This window comes from Stenella coeruleoalba (assembly GCF_951394435.1).
Source record: "Stenella coeruleoalba genome assembly, chromosome: 3".
Classification (NCBI taxonomy): Eukaryota; Metazoa; Chordata; class Mammalia; order Artiodactyla; family Delphinidae; genus Stenella; species Stenella coeruleoalba.
In genome coordinates, this window is record NC_137148.1 from 159890395 (window position 1) to 159909583 (window position 19189).

Consider the following 19189-nt stretch of genomic DNA (forward strand, 5'->3'; position numbering starts at 1 on the left):
AAGGGTCCTCAGGCTTTGAGCAGAAAACCAGTGTGTGAGGCAGCCTGCGTGACCCCTGGGTTCTCACCTGCCCCCCCACCTCCCACCCCAGAGCACCCTTGATGAGGCTGGGGCCTTCCAGGGTTCCCATTCTCCAGCTCATGGCCAGATTCGAGGTCCCGGCTGATGGCAGCGTCCAAGGGTTTTGTCCGTTTGCTCTGATGTGGAGGACTACATCACTTGGAGACTGATGGCTGCCATCATGTCACCCTCAACACCAAGTGCAACTGGGAGGCAGCGTGGCCATTGAAAAGCAAAGGAAGTCTGGTCTGGGGCATGAGTGTGTCTACCTCCTGAAGAGGTTCCCAAAGGACCAGAGCAAGCCCGTGGGTCAGACAGGTACCTGTCCCTCCAGCCTCTCGTCCCAGCAGCTCACCGTGTCCACGGTCCCACCAGGTATAACAGCAGGGTTTGGGACCATCAGTGTTTAAGCGGTGCCCAGTGGAGCTGATGGCCAAGCTGTGCTGCCTACTGCTTCTCCCGTGATTAGAGACTTTGCATCCACAGTATCAACACCTCATTCAGCAAAGGCGGAAGCACTACCCCGTGCCTGTCTTCTGGGGCTACTAGGCTAAGAACACCCCAGTGCCCACCCTGGGGCTTTACCATCTCCTGGACAGAGGCTGTCCTCCTACAGAGAGGGCTGAAAATTAATTAATTTTGAAATGAACGTTGAGCAAATGCACATGACACATGAGTCTTGATTCCACATCTAGCAGCACCTGTCTACATCTTTATCTCTTCACTTGGAAAACGGGGGTAAATTGCATGCACCTCCACACTGGTACAAGGACCACATGAAATTTCGAAAGTGTTCAGTAAGGTGCGAAACACCGTTCACAGGTAAAGTGACGTCATTATCGTCAATGGATGTAGCAGGACACAGGGGCTCTCTGGGGGCATCTTCCTCCCCCTCGAGTGTACAGGCACTCACCTGAGTTTACCTGAGTGCCAGTGTCAGTGTACAAGAGAGGCTGTGAGGAACTGTCTTTCTCTTGTGTCTCCTTTCAAAATGAGGCTGTGGCTCTGGGTGACCAGGACTCAAAGGATTGGAGAGCAAGCTGAGAGGTGCTGCCAGGACCTGCCCCGGAGGTGCAAACACACCCCCTTGTCTCACTTATGGACTAGATGTTTCTGTTTACAAAATGCCTCCTTGACTGGAAGAACAGAAACGTGGTGCATTTTGCTAACCCAGCTGGGCTCCATGCTGCCTCTCTCAACCTGCCTCCTCCGATGTGAGTCCCAGACCCTCCTCCATTTCCCATCCTGTTGCTGGAGGCAGGTGGCATAGAGCAGCCTTAACTCAGGTCTTGTCCTGGGACTTGTAAGGGGGGGTGGGAGGGAGGTCCAACAGGGAGGGGATATATGTATACATATAGCTGATTCACTTTGTTGTACAACAGAAGCTAACACAACATTGTAAAGCAACTATACCCCAATTAAAAATAAACAAACAAAACAAAACAAAAAACAGCTCCAAACATGATGGAACACCTGCTGTGCACCTGCACTCTCAAATGTGTGTCATCTCAGTTAATCAGCCTTCCTTCATTTCCTTGTCTTTTTTTAACATCTTCTAAGCAAAACTCTTTGCTAAACTCTCGGTAGATTACAGTTTACCTCTGTGGTTAGTGAATTTCCAGAACTTCAAAGATCAGATGTATAGAAGAGTCATTTTACCAGCAGTAGAGGCTACCCGGGTGAGGCATTTCAAGCAGGTGTAAAGGGGGTCCTCAACTCACAGAAATCTGGGGCTCTAAGGGGACGGTGCTGGTGAGTGTGAAAACCCAGGTGCTCTGGGTTCCCAGAGCAGAAGTCCTGGGGTGCAAGTATTCGCTGCTCGGGGTTTGCCCCCAGAAACCGGGGCGGGGACAGGGACAGGGAATGCACCCTCTCATCCTGGAAGGGATCAAAGGCTGGGTACCTTTGATCAAAGCTGGGTACCCCGTGTGGCTCCTCCTGGTCCAAGGTGTGGATGGAAAGACTCTCTGGCAGGAAGCTCCAGCACCCCGCACCCCCCCTGTAGCTCTCTCTTCCCCTCCATTAACACCCTCTTCATGGGTTTGCTGCCATAAGGCAGGATTCTCAGGATAAGGTTGCCAGGACCATGGTCACTTTAGCTTTACGTCCTCACTGGCCAGGAGCCCTCATCCACTTCAACTCCTCTCTCCTTCCACACCACACACGCCCCAGTGTCCCTCCTGACTGTGGACCTGGACAACTTTTAGTATTTCTTCTCTTGCCTTATCTTTCTCTGAAGGTGAGCTAAGCAGAACTTGGAAGGTGGGGGAAGTGTGAGAGAGGGCAAGGGCTCCAGCTCAGTGAACTTTGTGGTTCCTTCCTGCTCTCAGGTGATGGTAGCCAGCACTCCCCCACAGAAGGAGGCCTGTTTACCATCTTCCTTCCTCCCTCCTCCCCTCAAAGCTCTCAGGCCAGAGCAGTGAAGACCTTATTGGTAGATGAAACTTACCCAAAGGTTGTGAAGGGTGAGAATTTTTTCTCATAAATTTATTTATTTTTATTTATTTATTTTTGGCTGCATTGGGTCTTCGTTGCTGTGTGCGGGCTTTCTCTAGTTGTGGCAAGCCGGGGCTACTCTTCATTGCAGTGCGTGGGCTTATTGCGTTGTCTTGTTGCAGAGCACGGGCTCTAGGTGCCCGGGCTTCAGTAGTTGTGACACGTGGGCTCAGTAGTTGTGGCTCACAGGCTCAGTAGTTGTGGCGCACGGGCTTAGTTACTCCGCGGCATGTGGGATCTTCCTGGACCAGGGCTCGAACCCGTGTTCCCTGCATTGGCAGGCAAATTCTTCACCACTGTGCCACCAGCGACATCCCTCGATTAACTAGATTTTTCTGATGCCCAACTTCCTCTATTCTTTCCCCTCCTTGTGTTCTTTTGACAATATTAAAATGCAACAAACGTTGTGCTCTAGACTCAGATCGTTCCAATCCGGCTTCTCCTCTCCTGTTGGCTTGGCAGGACACCACGTGTGTGGTGGCCCCGAGACAGCGCAAAGCTGTACTTCTGGCCTTTCCCTCTGTTGTGTAAATTGCTCCCCTCACTCGCCCCAATCAGGATCACCAAAGCTCTTCCTATGAATTTTCAAATATCAGAAAAGGCCCAGCTGAAAACTATTATCCTGAACATGGGAATCCCTGGTCAGAATTCAGGGGGTCTGTGAACCCAGATGGGGAAAATAACCTTTATTTTCACTAACTTCTAGCTGAAATTTAGCCATTCATCCCCTGATGAGTAGAGGTAGCAAAGCTCAGTGGTGTTAGCAGGACCGTTGCCTCGGTCCCAACAGAAACCACAGGTGTTTTCGTATCACATGACAGTTGTCTCAGACACCGCCCGACTTTCCAAATGGCTGTAACTTGAGTTTCACTGCCTGGTCTCGTGGTCTCGTTTCGTGAGGCAGTGAAGAAGCATATGTGCTGTATTTCACAATTACCGCAAACAATTGGGGTTTTTTCATGTTTTCTTTTCCCGAGCCCACCAGAGGGCGCCATCAAGGACCTGAGGGGGGGCCCCAGGGTGCGTGCGGTGGAGCCGCAACCAGAGCCCGGCCGGAGCCTGAACCTGAGCCAGGGCGGGGTCGCAGCTGCCGCGGCCCTGGGGGCACTGAGCGCTCTCCCGCCCGGACCCCGGCGAGGGACGCGTCCTACTGTCGGCCGGCGGCCGGCGTTGGCACGAGGCCCCTGCCCCACAGCTGAAGACGGATTCCACCGGGACCGGCACCCTGGGGCAGCGCGAGAGGCTGCCGATCAGGCGGCCGCAGAGTCCCGGGAGTGCGCGGGACCGGCAGTCGCCGCTGCCACCACCGCTGCTGCTGCTGCTGTCGGGACTGGTGCGGGAGGGCGCAGCAGGTAACCGGGCGGAGAGGTGTGGGAGCCGGGGCGGACCCCCAATCGTCCCCCAGCCTCGCGCCTGTGGCGGTGCTAGGGAGAGATCCACCAAGAACGCGGAAGCTATTCTGGGTTTTGGGGAGGGGGCCGGATGGTGAATCGGAGAGCTGATCCAAGATCGCAGGGGTCGCTGAGCCCCGGGCTAGGCAGGGCCCCTGTTTTGCCGCCTCCCATTTCAGACCCCTGATCGGACTGAGCGGTCAGGAGGGTGGGGACCCCGGGGACCCAGCCGACGCCACAGCTTCCTGGGGGTCCCTTGGCCTCTCTGGAGGACGCCGCTCGCGCTCACTTCCCAGGGCTGGGTCCTCCAGGAAGGCCCTGGGGAAGCTCCGTGGAGGCAGGAACCTGAGCGTCGCCTGCACAGCCTCCGCCTGCTAGCTCGGCGAGGCACCTGCCCATCGCTATAGGTCTCCCTGGCTCCTTGGCGAGGTTCCCTCGGGTTGCCCGGGCAACCCCTTGTTGAGGTGGCGGGTGATGCGGAGCAACAAGGGTTTTTCTGACCTAGCGGGGAATTTCCATCCTTTAGCCATTTCCGTTCTGCGCGCAAAACTGCTGGGCCGGACCTCCCCCGGGATTCCCGACCGCTACCACCGAGCACCGCCCACCCTGACCGCACACATGCCCGAAAGTTTATTAGCACAGGCGGGAAGTGTCCACCATCATGGCAGTAATAATAGCTGATGTCCTTTATTCCAGGCTCTGTTCCAAGGGCTTCACGTCCAAGAAGCCATTTCGGCTCTTAGAACACACAAAATTTACAATTTACAGATTTAAAATAGGGCCCAGAGTGGGCGCTAGGTGGCAGCACTGGGATCCAGAGTCGGAGTTCTTAGATTTTTTGTGCTTGGACCCTGTCTCAGAATGTTTTTAACACAAAAAATGACATACATAGGATTCCAAAGGAACCCAGTTATGTTTTTATAAAGCTACTAAAAAATTTAAATAGAAATATAAGTTTGTGATATGTAATATATGTGCTTCTAAGTTAGTACATTAAAGAATGCATTAGATAGCAACAATTCCCAGAATTTGGAAGTAGTGAGGGTAAAGCATATTTCCAGGTGTCTGCAACAACGGTCACGTGATTCGAAAACATCTGTGGCTTCTATCAGAGACCAAAGCACAGGTTCTGCAAATCCTGCTGAGCTCTGTTACCTCCATTCAGCATGGGAGAAAGGCCAAACTTCAGCTAGAGGTTAGTGAAAATAAAGAGGTTATTTTTTCCCTCCAAGTTGAGGCTCCTGAACGCAATAGGATGCATCTCCAGGAGGATTCAGCCCTCAGCTCCCCATGGGAAACACTTGAAGGAGAATCACCCTGGATGTCTGGGCAGGAGATCAGGGGAGAGAATGGAGCCAGGGATGGGGACGAGTTTGGCCAGTGTCCCTGAAACAGGGACCCCAGGGGAGTGGGGCTGTGAACCTGAAAACCAGGACTGGTTACACTGTGTCTCTGGGCCAAGACTGTAACCAGCCCTGGTTCTCAGGTTCACACAGCCCCTGAGGATCCTTCTTACAGCTCCCCCCAGGGGTGATACAGGGGCGCATAGGCGATTCCAGTTCTGCGTGGCAGGGATGGTCATGGGTGTGTGTGCATAGACCCTGTAGCCTTGTGAGGGGAATGGTCAAGGCTGGCCCAGGGGGACAGGTCCCCAAGCCAAGGAGGAGGGAAGGAATGGAGGGTGACCCTGGTGCGTACCAAACTGTAGGAAAGAGATGGCACATGGCAGGGAGGTAGCTAGGCATCTCCAGCAAGGCCCCTCAAACACTCCTGGGTGCCAGGCTTTCCCTGCAGGAGGTGGGGAATGAAGAAGTGGATTTCAAGGGGCAGATGTCATGAGTCATGCAGCAGGGAGTTCTAAGCCTCATAGCAGCTTAGAATTGAATCCTATGACAAGGATTCAATTATTATCCCCATGGTAAAGATAGGGACCCTGAGGCTCAGAGAGGTTAACTGGCTACCCAGGGTCTCCCAGAGTCTCACGGCTCGTTAGAATTTGGGTTCCAGGCTGGCTCTGGAGCCCATGCTGCCTCAGGCAGAAGCTGAGGCAGGGAGTCCTGGCCCGGTGAGAGGAGATGGCAGAACTAATCTGTGGCCCTTGGGATCAAAGCTGTGAGAGACAGATTAAGTAGAGATAAATGATTACAAAGCTGGTTACTACAGCAAAGCTGGAATTAGGGCCTGGGGAGTGGGGGTGAGAGCAGGGTAAGGGCCGTACTCTTGGGTATCTGGCCTGGGCAACCAGGGGGCACCGAGACAGGAGCAGCATCAAGGGCAGGCTAGGGGAGGGACTGCAGAGGCCAGTCCTGTAGAACTTCAAGGGCCATGACCACTGAGACTGCTTCTGGTCTCCCTCTTCCCTTTTCCACCCTCCTCCTCATGTGACTCTGCATGCCCTTGTTACTCTGCCTCCCCCTTCCTGCACTCCATCTCAGGTTCATCCAAGCCAGGGATTCAGGGTCCCCTCCCTGCTGTCCACAGCCACACCCTTTCTGTGGCCCAGACCTTGCCCTTGAACTCCAGCCCATAGGACCTGACCCAATTTGGCCTCAAGGAGAAACTGAGGCACGAAGAGGCAATCTAGCCCTTTTTTTTCCTCCCCAGACTCATCTCTTGCATTTGTAGTCGTCCCTTGACCTTGGTTTTCCTGAACACACCACACTCTTTTTCATTCCAGGCATTCCCATGTGCTAGTGCTTTTGCCTAGAGCAGTTCTCAAACCTTAGAATCACCCAGAGGGCTTGCTGAACTACAGAAAGCTAGGACCCACCCCCAGAGCTTCTGACTCAGTAGGGCTGGGGCCCAAGAATTTGCATTTCCCCGGGCGAGGCTGATGCAGCAAGTTCTGAAACTACACTAGACTCACACGAGCCCAACATTTCCTTCCCTCCTCACGCACCCTACTGCCAGGTAACTCACACTGGTGAGGTCTCCTCCAGGTTTCAGCCTACAAGACCCCTGACCTCGGCACCCTCCTGCCCCAGGATGCCCCCGGCACCTGGTACTTCTGCTCCCCGACACTTGTCAGCCCCCACTGGCCTTAGTGGATCTGCTTGTGTAATTGCTCGATTGTCCCCTTCCCTGCCAGACCTGAGCTCCCTGGGGGCTATGTCTGTCTCTCTGTCCCCACACACACCCCCACCTGGCTCAGTGCCTGGCTTGTAGTAGGTGCTCAATAGATGTTTGTCAAATGAGTAATATTGCAAGCGGAGAGAGGTCAGGGCTGGCACAGCTGAGCAGGTGGGCAGGGCAGAGCCAGGAGGACCTGGGCAGCACATGAGAATCACCTGGGAGTTTTCAACGCCCGCCAGTGTGCAGCCCTCCCTTACCCCCAAATCTACTAAATCCATATCAATGGCAGGATAGTCAAAGCAGCGTTGGGCAGCCGGATGGAGAACCTCTAGCAAAGCCCAGTCCTGGTTTCCCTCCTCTCTAAGTGGGAACAATCAAGACCTGCCTCACAGGAATGCAGGGAAAACACCACGAATCAATACTTGTAGAGCTCAGGAACCACGCCTGGCACCGAGGCCCAGACCTCAGCCCTGCTGGCTTTGTGCCTGGGTGCTGGGGGGAGCTTCCAGCCACTCCTGTGGCAAAGGCCCCACATCCCTCTTCCCTTTCAACGTGCCTCTCATCGTCATTCCATACTATCTCTCCCAGCAGACACAAGGATGCGTAGGATGTTTATACCTTGAGATTCATACTTCCCTTTTCCGTTTCTCCCTTGCAGAGAGTCCCTGGGGGCTGCCCTTGGTGGCCAACAGCCCGGCGGCCAGGGCAGAGGTGGTGATGGCAGAACTGGCAAACCTGAAGTTGGAAAAGAAGCCATGGCCTACAGGTAAGATCGTGCCTATCTGCTGAACAAGGGGTAGGATGGTGGAGGCCAGGAGCCCCCAGTCTGCAGGAGGCCGTGTGCACAGTCTTGGAATCTGGTATACTGTCTTAGGGTGGGGGAACTCTGCCAGGGTAGAGGACACAGAGGCCAGAGCCTTTGGAGGGTGTCCCAGGGGATGAGACCTGACCTCCAGTGAGCTGGCCCCTCACTCAGTCATCTTTCCCCACCCCCGACTCCAGCTCTCTCCTTCCCACGGCCACCTCTCCCTTCGGAATAGGAAAGCTCTAAGACTAAGAAGATGAGGTCTCCATGCCTGTACTTCTTCCTTATTTTCATTATCTCACCGAATGCTCTAGCACTCTGGAGCAGGTCAGTTAATTGCACCCACTTACAGATGAGGACACCAAGGCTTGGAGCTGTGAAATAACTTCCTCAAGGCCACGCAGCTAGGAACTGGCAGTGCTACGTGGATTGTGGGGGAAGTGAGGCAGATGCACAAAAGTCTCCTGGGCAGAGTGGGAAAGGGGCTGGCCTCCTCCCTCCTCCACCACAGTCAGAGAAGGTAAAAGGCTGGGCCAAAGCGGGTGCAGGACTGCTCCTTGTTGGGGGCTGGCCACATGGCCCAGGGACCAGGAAGTGGCAGTGGAGGGGGTCGGGGGTGGGAAGCTGATGATACAAACAGGCCCTGAAGCAATGATGGGCATGTAGCCACTTCCTTAGGCCATGTCACAGCAGGAGCAGATCCCCCTGGACGCTTGCTGTGTGTCCCCCACTTCCTCCTGCCATGGTCCCACAGTGCGTGGCACTGACCCCCCAGCCTGGCAGGTGGTATCACCTCCAAAGCCAGGAGATGGCCTCCTTCGGCTTCTTTTGCCACACTCTGCAGCCCAAGGCATGATGATCCCTCCTGGGCCCAGTTAGCAAGTGGGAGTCTAGTCCCAGCTGAGACGGTCCTCCTGGGGAAAAGATGGGAATGGCAGGATGTGAGCCCCTGCAGAGAGCCGGCTGGGCTCTCAAGACCATCTGGCAGGCAGAGCAGAGAGCAGTGGGATTTTCAGAGAGGAAGGGATGGCAGGCGCCTCCCGGAGGCAGTACCTGGAAGTCAGCTGAGGGGGTCACAATCATGAACTTGCCCTAAAAGCAGGTCCTTGACTCTCAGGATGCGTACCAGATGCCAGGACGTAGGCCATGGTGAAGCAGTCCAGGGCAGAGCAGATGCCAGGAACCAGAGCCCTCGTGGCAGGGAGGGCTAGGCCAGAGGGCTATATCCAGGCCATTCCAGACACCATCTGGACAAGCCTGGGAAGGATTCAGAATTCAGCCCCTTCTTTCACCCCTACACCTACTACACTGAATCACACCATTTTATTTTTCCCCTGCATTCTTGCAGCAGCCTCAGAACACCCCAAGCATGCTCCTGCCTCAGGACCTTTGCACTGACATTCCCCTCTGCAGACCTGGAATTCTGTCTCCCAGATCTTTACATGCTGGTTCCTTGAGTTCTTTAATAGTTTCCTTTCTGGGAAGGGCTTCCCTGCCCATTCTATCTAAAATTTTCAACTCCTCCCCTGATATTTTGTATATCTCTGCTTTATTTTTTTCCCTCAGCACTTATCACTATCCAGCCTACTATACATTTTACTCCTTTATCTTGCTTATCCTACAGTCATGTAAGCTTGCTGACAGCCCGCACTTGGGGCTCTTTGGGTTACCCCAGCATCCCCAGGGCCTCGGAGATAGCCAAACTGTAGGTGCTCAGAAGGTACTTGCTGAGTGGGGCGGCAGGGTGGGCCCTGCTGGGCCATATGATCTAGGCTGCCAGGATGAGCAGAGCTGAGCCATCTTAAATTGCAGCCAGGATGGTGCCTTGGGAGGGCAGAGAGTGGAGAGATGCCATGGGGAGGGGCCTTCTCATGTGTCCCCAGCCACTCAGTGTCACCCAGAAGTGGGTTCACTAAAGGGTGGGTGCAAGCCAAGGATCACCTGGAGAATCTGGGTGCGCAGTCTGTTCCTGCCTTTCACTACTGGTGTGAGCTTTGCAGGTGGCTTTGCCTCCCTGTGGCTCAGTTTCCCCATTTGTCCTAGATAGGTACAATAGTACCCTCCTGATAAAGTTGTTATGAGGATGACCTGGCCAACATCTTATAAAGTGCTCAGGACAGGGCCAGCCCCTAAGTGCTTTAAAAGTGTTTCGTAAATTTTAAAATATATATATATATATATATATATATATATATATTGATCGACTTCCCTTCATTTTAACCAAAAATAACTGGCCACTAAAGCAGCTAACATTAATAAATAGTAACATTACATAGTAAGCAAGGTCGTGCACCTGCCCTAACAGAACGACCAGGTGTGTGTTGCTCCCTTTCCCACCAGGCCTGACCTCAGGATCGCTTGCTCTTTCCTGCATTTTCTGCACCTGGGGAAGAGCACATCCGTCCCTTCACGGCCTCTTTGCTTAGGTGATGGGAGCACCAGGGTTCCTGGGCCTCTACTTCTGTGTCCCTCAGTCTTTGGCACAGCTTTCAGAGGATGTCCTTGCTCCCAGATGGTGCATTCTCCTCCCTCTCTCTCTCCCTACCCCCTCCACTACCCTCCCCCGGCCCCGGGACTCACTGGCCACCAAACTCTCAGGACCTAATGGGCTTCAGTCGAATACTATCTGTTTCCTGTAGCTGCTGTAACAGATGACCACAGCTTGGGGGCTACAAGCTACACATTTCTTCTATTTCAGTTCTGGAGGTCAGAAGTCCAAAATGGGTTTCACTGGGCTGAAATCAAGGTGTTGGCAGGGCCGGCTCCCTAAAGAGGCTGTAACGGAGAATCTGTTTCCTTGCCTCTTCCAGCTTCTAGAGCTGCATTTCTTGGCACGTGGTGCCTTCCTGCATCTTTCTCTTCTCCATCTTCACATCACCTTCTCCTCTGACGTCATGGACTCTCCCTCCGCCTCCCTCTTCTAAGGACACATTAGGGCCCGCCTAGACAATCCAGGATAATCCCTCCATCTCAAGATCCTTAATTTCATCTGCAAAACTCCTGGTACCATATAAGGTAACATTCAAAGGTTCCAGGGATATCTTGGGGGGCCATTATTCAGCCTACCACACTATGCTTCCTGAGCTGTGGAGACAGAGGCAGGACAGGAAGCCCAGCTGGCATGGCTTCCTCACCACCCAGGAGGCCAGCAGCTACCCAAAGACACAGGATTTTTGCCCTCCCTCACTTCCAGGGCAGGTAGAGCTGCTGCAGATCAGAGCCAAGGAGTGGGTGGGTCACCTTGACACAGAGAAACCGTAGCCTCTGTTCTCCCCAACGCCTTTGTGCCTGTTCACAGCTGCCAGCACAGGAGCACACCACACTGATCTTAACTCAATGGTGTGCAAGCCAACAGCACCGTGAGAGAGACTCCAGGCATTTCCCAGGAGGCCCACACCAGCCCAGACCCGATGTTAACCCTTCACTCAAACACTCTTAACATGGACCCCTCTTGCCTCCCAGAAGGAGGTTTCTCCAGCCGTGAGAAGAGAACACCTCTTTCCTCAGCTTAGAAAAAGGCAGCGAACCCTGGGGAGAGAATCTGGGCTGCCCTCTTTCCAGTGCATGCCTTTGAGTGCTATACGTGGCCTCCCCTGGACCTCGGTTCCTTTATCTGTAAAATGGGGCCAACCACACTGACCTCTTAGGTTTATTGTAAAGATCAACTGAGGTAGTGAGTGAGGAGCCGTTAAACCAGTGCACACAGTGGTCATTCCCAAAATGGCAGCTGTGATTATTGTCACTGCGATTCATGTTCTTATTTTTTGTCCAGTTCAACAAAGGCCAGAAGTAAGTGCTCACTGTGTGCCAGCTGTGCTGCTAGGCCCTGGGGAAACAGCGATGACAGAGTCAGATGTATTGCCCACCCTCATGGAGTCCACAGTTTCACAGGGAGCACAGGACACTATTGAGACCCCTCTGAGGGACATCAGGCTGAAATCAGGAGGACTTCCTGGAGGAGGGGACACCTTACTGCAACCTGAGGAATGAGGAAACTGGCTGAGAGAAAACAGAGAGGGGAGTGCCCAGGGCAGAAGAAACAGCAGGTGCAGAGGGCCTGGGCGGAGTTCGGTGTGGCCTGAAATAGCAAGAAGGCAGTAAAAAAAAAAGAGCTGTGAGTGGGGAGATGTGTTTGACTTCTCCTTTCTCACTTGAATGTTCAACCATTGAGCACCTACTGTGTGCCAGAAGCTAATCTAGGTGCTGGGGAAACAGAACAATCCATACAGGAATCGCTGCCCTTAGGGAGCTGACGTGGCAGAGGAGAGACAGACCATTAACAAGACAAACAAAGTGCATATTCTCTAGGAAGTGTAGTGCTATGGAGAAAAATAACAGAGACAGGAGTGTTGAGGGATAAAAACTTCTGAGCAAGAAGTTTTTTAAAAATTAGGTAAGAGAGTAAGCCAGGGATATCTCTGAGAAATGTGGCCTGAGTTTCTTAAGATACAGCATTTGTTTTAATAGCTTGAGTCAGGACTGGCTGCTAAGTAGATTTCATCTCCAGCACCAAGTTTAATTGATGAGTTGGCGCTTTTGGAGACATAGTAGAGGGGCAGCATTTGGACTCAAAGAGAAAAGAGATTGACTAGTAACGTCTGCTGTGGGAGCAGGAGGGAGTGGGGAATGGAGTCAAGATGCCACCAGCTTGGCGGCAGTGATTCAAGGTAAGAATGATGGCCAACCTTTCCCAGGTATGTCTGGGCAATGAATAATTCCACATAAATTAAGCTTCCAAACAACCAACTCTTAAAAAGAAATCTTTTTAATTTGAAATGGGAAACCAGAAAATCATACTTATTAGAGATGAGTATAAAGTATGAGTAAGTAGGCCCTGAGTGAAGAGCTGAGAAACTTTCTGGGAAGGAAATCCATAAGCCTTAATGCATGAACTTTGTTCTCAGTGTTTGACTGATTCTGTCTATATTTAAACTCTTTGGATGCCCTTATTTTTTCCACTGAAATTCCCAGTTCTTGCTGATAACGAATTCTCTGGATACGTTTCCACTGCCAACCCTACCCAGCACACTGACCACCCTCCCCCGACCCCCACCCAGTGCAGACCCAGGCAGTCCATGTGAGCCTGAGACCAGCCTGTGTTTCCACAGGGACACACTCGCTCCACTACTACTACCTGACCCTATCAGAGCCAGGCCCAAGCCTCCCTAAGTTTCTGGCTGTAGGCTACGTGGACGACCAGCCCTTCATCCGGTTTGACAGTCGTGTGGGCAAGGCTGAGCCCCAGGCCCCGTGGATGACGCCGATGGATGCCCAGTACTGGGAGACGGAGACCAGGAAGCAGGAGAAATGGGCGGAGGTGCAGCAGGTGGAGATGTGGACGGTGATGGGCTACCACAACCACAGCAGCGGTGCGTTGGGCGGACTCCCCATGCTTCACGCTCTGCACACTGACCCTCGAGGCAGCCATGCCCGTCATAGGGTGTGGGACAAGCTTCTGATACTTGGCTCTTCTCAGTCTCCTTCCCCCACAGCCAAGCAGGGGCCTCAGGGCCTCAGAATCAGGGCTTCAGCAGCCAGCCCACAGGCCAGTGCAGCAGGCCTCCACAGGAGCAGAGGGCCCATGATAGCTCCCCCTCTCCCCTTGGCTACCCAGGGTTCTGGACCTCAGCAGACTGGGAGAGGCTTTTACCTGCCTCACGCACCACCCTCAAATCACGCCTTCCCACCCAGGTCCTCAAGATGCCATCTCAGCTTCCCCATCTCAGCAGCAGCGAGCTTACAGCTACCACCAAGGCTGCTGCTAATTCTCCATAAAGTGCTTATGGAGCACAGCTCGTTCACACAATACCCTCCTGCTCTGTGGCCAGACACACCCAAATGACCAAACTAAAAGCCTCGGGTCCCCAGAGGCCTCAGAAAGAGTAGATATAGGGCTCCCCTGGTGGCGCAGTGGTTGAGAGTCCGCCTGCCGATGCAGGGGACACGGGTTCGTGCCCCAGTCTGGGAAGATCCCACATGCCGCGGAGCGGCTGGGCCCGTGAGCCATGGCCACTGAGCCTGCGCGTCCGGAGCCTGTGCTCTGCAACGGAAGAGGCCATAGCAGTGAGAGGGCTGCGTATCGCAAAAAAAATAGAAAGAGTAGATATAAAGGACTGAGCCTGGGAAGGGCTGTGCACCAGCCCAGGGCCCCCGGGATAAGCATGGCATGACGTAGTCTTAGCACTGAGGACATTATACACCCATAAGTAGTGTGGGATATGAAATAAGGATGTGTCTAAATATGAACTTGAGTGTTCATCCCACATGAGAGGCCCAGCAGGTTTCTCAGCCCAGGCTGCTTATCAAAATTACTTGGGAGATTTTTTTTAATAAACTTATTTATTTTATTTATTTATTTTTGGCTGCATTGGGTCTTCGTTGCTGCACACGGGCTTTCTCTAGTTGTGGCGAGCGGGGGCTACTCTTCGCTGCAGTGCGCGGGCTTCTCACTGCGGTGGCTTCTCTTGTTGCAGAGCACGGGCTCTAGGCGCACAGGTTTCAGTAGTTGTGGCTCACGGGCTCTGGAGTGCAGGCTCAATAGTTGTGGTGCACGGGCTTAGTTGCTCCATGGCATGTGGGATCTTCCCAGACCAGGGCTAGAGCCCGTGTCCCCTGCATTGGCAGACGGATTTTTAACCACTGCGCCACAGGGAAGCCCCAGTTTTTGTTTTTGTTTTTTAAATGCTTGACACCCTGTCCCTCCACCCTTTGGAGTCCCCTCTGGGTGGTGGGCTTCTCCGTGCCTCTCAGGGACTTGACACCCCCGGCCACCACTAACCAAAGTCTTCTTACCTGCACACACAGGGATGCACAGCACTCAGCGCATGTTCGGCTGTGAGATCCAGGAAGACGGCCGCTACAGGGGCTTCTGGCAGTTTGGCTACGATGGGCAGGACCACCTGTCGCTGGACCTGGAAACCCTGAGCTGGGTGTCAGCTGAGCCCGTGGCCATGCGGACCAAGCACTGGTGGGAGACAGAGCGCTGCTACGCAGAGTACGACAAGGCCTACCTGGAAGGCCCCTGCCTTGCCTCTCTGCACAGATACCTGGAGCTGGGAGGCCAGAGATTCAGCCGGAGAGGTAAGGCCCACCCTGTGGCAATGCAGAATGGCCCCATGCTCCCATTGTCGAGAGCCATCCCATTTGACAGAGAAGCCTTTGCGGGGGGAGGGGGGTGAGGAAGCAGGCAGTGTCCCCCTGGCTCAGACAAGCCCACTAGGACCCAGAAAGATGGCCAGCTAGCCAACAGCTTTTTCCTGCAGAGGAGGAAGAAAGCCCAGACCACAGGCCTTCAAGTGAGGTGGAGTGGGGAGTTGTGGAGCCTCCCCTGTCCCAGTGTGGTCTTGGAGAATAAACCCCCTTTTTCTGGGCCTCATTTTGTTCATCTACAGAGCGAGTGGGTTAAACTAAGTGCTCATAAAATCCTTTTGGGGTTTAACATCCTTTGGCTCTGCTCCTTGGGAAACAGACCCCAGGCCCCAGGGTCTGCATCCCTCACCACTTCCTGGACCACTGGGGACTGCCAGGGAAACTGAAGCCCTCTGCCCCTCTCCTCCCTCATACCCCTCATGCTAAACATGCTCCCCGGACTCCAGGTGCATCGCAAACTTCTCCTGAACCCAGTCAGCAGGGCTGGAGACACAAGGGCTGGGATGGACACTAGGGAAGGTGGGTGCTTTGGGGTGCCGAGGGTGAAAGCCTCGCGGCTGTGGTGGTCAGGGAAGCTGCTGGGGGTGGGGCTGATCAGAGCACCCAGCACACCGTGATGTCTGGTGATTGAGCAGTGGGATGTGAATCAGTTGAGGTAATGGGGAGGATATTCCTCAAAGGGAGGCCAGGACAGGTAACATCAGGAGCAGAAGATGTGATTATGAGAGCAGAGCGTGGTGGTTCAGGGCTCAGGCACTGGAGCCTAGCCTCTAGATACACAGCTCAGCTCCAGGATTTGCTGGCTGTGTGACCTTGGGCAAGTTACTTGCCCTCTCTGTGCCTCAGTTTCCTCATCAGTATCATGAGGGTGGCAATAATACCTGCTGCCTCCCCAAAGCAAACATATTGGTGTGCGTTAAATAAGTAGTGTGGAACTCTCATTCAGCACCAGGTGTTGTCTTCTGTCCTTCACCTGGTAGATTAGTCAGGATTCTCCACAGAAACAGAACCCACAGGATGCATAGAGAGAGGAAAAAAGAGATGTGTTCTAAGGAGTTGGGTCACATGACTATGGAGGTAGAGAAGTTCCAAGATCTGCGGTCAGGAAGCTGGAGTCCCAGGAAGAGCTGATGTTGCAGTTCCAGTCTGAGACCAAAGGCCTGAGAACCGGGAGAACCAATGTGTAGTTCCAGTCCGAATGCTGGAAAGTTCGAGACCCAAGAAGAGTCAGTGTTTCTTTTTTTTTTTTTTTTTTTTTTTTTTTGCGGTACGCGGGCCTCTCACTGCTGTGACCTCTCCCGTTGCGGAGCTCAGGCTCCAGACGCGCAGGCTCAGCGGCCATGGCTCACGGGCCCAGCCGCTCTGCGGCATGTGGGATCTTCCCGGACCGGGGCACGAACCCACGTCCCCGGCATCGGCAGGCGGACTCTCAACCACTGCGCCACCAGGGAAGCCCAGTGTTTCATTTTTTGAGTCTCAAGGCAGGAGAGACCCGTGTTCCAGCTCAGTAGTAAGGCTAGAGGAGCTCCCTATTACTCAGCCTCCTTGTCCCGTTCAGATCTTCAGCTCAGTGAATGGGCTCACGCACACTGCAGAAGGCAATCTGCTTTACTGAGTCCACTGATTCAAATGTTAATACCACCCAGAAACACCATCACACACCCAGAAAGATGTTTGACCAAATGCTTGGGCATCCCGTGGACCAGGGAAGTGGATACAGAAAATGAACTATCACCCCTGAATTACGTCATTTGGAACTCGAACTCTGAGCGGAAGGAATGATGAAGGAAGGCCCTGAGCGCTGGCAGAGGGCTGTGGACCAAAGTCAGACTGGGCTTCATGGCCAGGATGTCCAGCTCCGGAGCCCACAGTCATAACCATTCTCATTATAGGGTCAGAGAAGTATCATCCTTCTTGCCCTCACTTAACAAAGTCTTATTAGGCACCTCCTGTATGCAGGAAGTCACAGGGGGAAGTATGTCAAGCCTCTGAGAAAACCCTAGAGTCTCTGTAGGGAGAAGGGGGAGGGTCAGTCTAGGGCCCAACAGCCCCACCCAGGACCCTCCTTGGAGGTTGGGGGCAGGAGGTCATATCCCCCTCATGGAAGTTCCCGGGACAGTGCCCTTCTGGAATGGTGGGCAGTGGGTTGTCCCTGCTTGCAGCAGTAATTGGGTGCCTTCCCCGGAGAGAGACCCTGTCCCTATTTCCTTGTCCTCCACCCTGGAGGATGCGGGAGGAGCCCGGGATTAAGCATGAGGGATGGGCAGAGCGCAGGCACTCAGCAGCCTTCCTCGCTCCCCCTCTCCCTGCAGAGCCACCCACAGTGCGGATAACAGAGCACTCGGCCAAGGATGGCGGCACCATCCTGAGGTGCTGGGCCCTGGGCTTCTATCCACACAACATCTTGCTGAGCTGGTGGCTGGCGGAGAAGGAACTGGACTCCGAGTGTGCGGAGACACGCCCCAGTGGGGACGGCACCTATCAGACGTGGGCGGCTGTGTGGGTGCCGGCGGGGAAGAAGGCCCAGTACACCTGCCGCGTGCAGCACTCCAGCCTGAACCACACGCTCACTGTGTCCTGGGGTGAGGAGCTGGGGCTTGGCCCGGAGCGGGTGAGGAGGGGCTGGGGAGGGCCCAGGGCACTTGGAGACAGTCCCATGGACTGGGGGTGGGGGGGCCCCTTTTCTCTGTCTTTTCTTAGAGTCCTCTCATCCTGGACTTACTGCTGTGGTTATCTCCCTCATCCTGGTCTTGCTGGTGGTTGTTGGTGGTGTGACCTTGACCAAGTGCATTCAAGGTAGGTGGGGAAGAAACAAAGGAGTGGGAGGCCCTCTGGCTGGTCCAGCCTTATGGGGAAGAATGCTGTGCTCCCATCCCTGCAGCTAGAACTGTTCCCTCCTGGGGAGCAGCAACTACTGCTGAGGTCCTGCCCCCTGTCCCCCACCTGTGGAAAAGCCCAAACGTCCCCACCCCACAGCTGCACACCACCCCGAGGACCCTGCAGATCCCACAGTCAGGGGACACCACTGGGCCTGACTTTGGGAAGGGCCCAGAGCGGGAGCGGGAGGGAGAAGGTGGGGACACACCACCCACCTCCTCTCTTGTGTTCTCTTTCCCCACAGCCAGACATAAGGAATCTTACGAGCAAGCCTCAGGTGACTGTGGGGTGGACCGGTTGGGGAGAGGAAGCCCCAGGTGTTCTCAAGCATGGCGGGGATGCCTTGGAACTCAGGATGGGGGCGGGGCATGGGGTGGGTGCTTTCCCTGGCCTCAGCCTCCTGCCCCATCCCACCATCCCGGAGCCGGGGTCACCTCCCTCCTTTCTCCCTGCAGGTGGAGAGGACCCCCATAATTCCCAAAGCCCAGCAAGAGCAGGGGCTACTCCACTCATCTGCTGACTGAAGGTCACCGTCACAGATCAAGGAGGTGTTTTGTGGGGTGTTTGGGGACCTGAAGGCCCCCGGCACTGGCTGGCTGGTATGAAATCTGACTGTGAAGGGCCCACCCCACCCCGAAACTGAGGCGTCCTCACCCCTAACAGTCTTGTTACAAGTGGTCTGTGCCACTAGGATGGCTTTGCCATCTTCCTGAAGTCCTTTTAAAAGTCTAATTATTTCCTGTTCCGGGGACGGGGAGAAGGGCAGTAGTAATTCCTCAGATTGTTTTACACGTGACAGTTTGCAGAATGGTTTCATGTTAAGTGTAAATCCCACTTGAGCTTCTCAGGCACCCTGTGAGAGTTTGGCTATGTTATTCTCATTCCCACTTCCCGAACGTGAAAACCAAGGGTCTGGGCAGTCAGGGAAGAACCAGAACAATAGTCAAAGAGTTACAGGGGCAGCATCCTTCATGCACCTGCTAGCGTCAGCAAGAAATGGCTGAATGCCTGCCTCATTTATAAGCGTGTTCTTTTATGTATGTCTGATCCGCTTTTGGGAAGATTCGAGTGTTGGGGCTGTGAGGGTGTAGGGGAGGCGGCAAGGGTGGGAACATGTGTATGTGAGGGTGTGTGGGTGTGTATGTGTGAGGGTGAGAGGATATAGGGTGTATGTGAGGGTGAGTGTGTATGTGGTGTGTGGGTGTCCTTGTGTATATGAGGAGAAGCTCAGAGAGACAGGTGCCTGGGGGCCTGTTCGTTGGTCCCAGGCGGCTGGAGGATGAGAAACAACACAGGCCATATTTTCCATTATTTCCTGTCCTTTTGAATGATTTGAATT

At 54.1% G+C, this 19189-nt stretch overlaps 1 protein-coding gene and 1 pseudogene across 2 annotated transcripts in view; one reads left to right on the top strand and one right to left on the bottom strand.

Moving 5' to 3' along the window:
* LOC307184944 (interferon-gamma-inducible GTPase 10-like) overlaps positions 1-4346 on the bottom strand; it is a 22394-nt pseudogene extending 18048 nt beyond the window's left edge. Inside the window, exons 1-2 of the transcript in view lie at positions 4339-4346; positions 3539-3886 (exon numbers count right to left, since the gene is read on the bottom strand). The product of the transcript in view is annotated as an interferon-gamma-inducible GTPase 10-like (transcript). The remainder of the gene's footprint in view (positions 1-3538; positions 3887-4338) is intronic.
* On the top strand, positions 3668-18433 carry LOC307184374 (H-2 class I histocompatibility antigen, Q10 alpha chain-like). Its single transcript, XM_079917865.1, has 8 exons — positions 3668-3908; positions 7678-7785; positions 12933-13193; positions 14629-14904; positions 17286-17555; positions 17674-17769; positions 18095-18127; positions 18306-18433. Exons 2-8 carry the CDS (start codon positions 7737-7739, stop codon positions 18368-18370), a joined length of 1050 nt encoding a protein of 349 aa, XP_079773991.1. The 5' UTR covers positions 3668-3908; positions 7678-7736; the 3' UTR covers positions 18371-18433.
* The last annotated feature ends 756 nt before the right edge of the window (positions 18434-19189 follow it).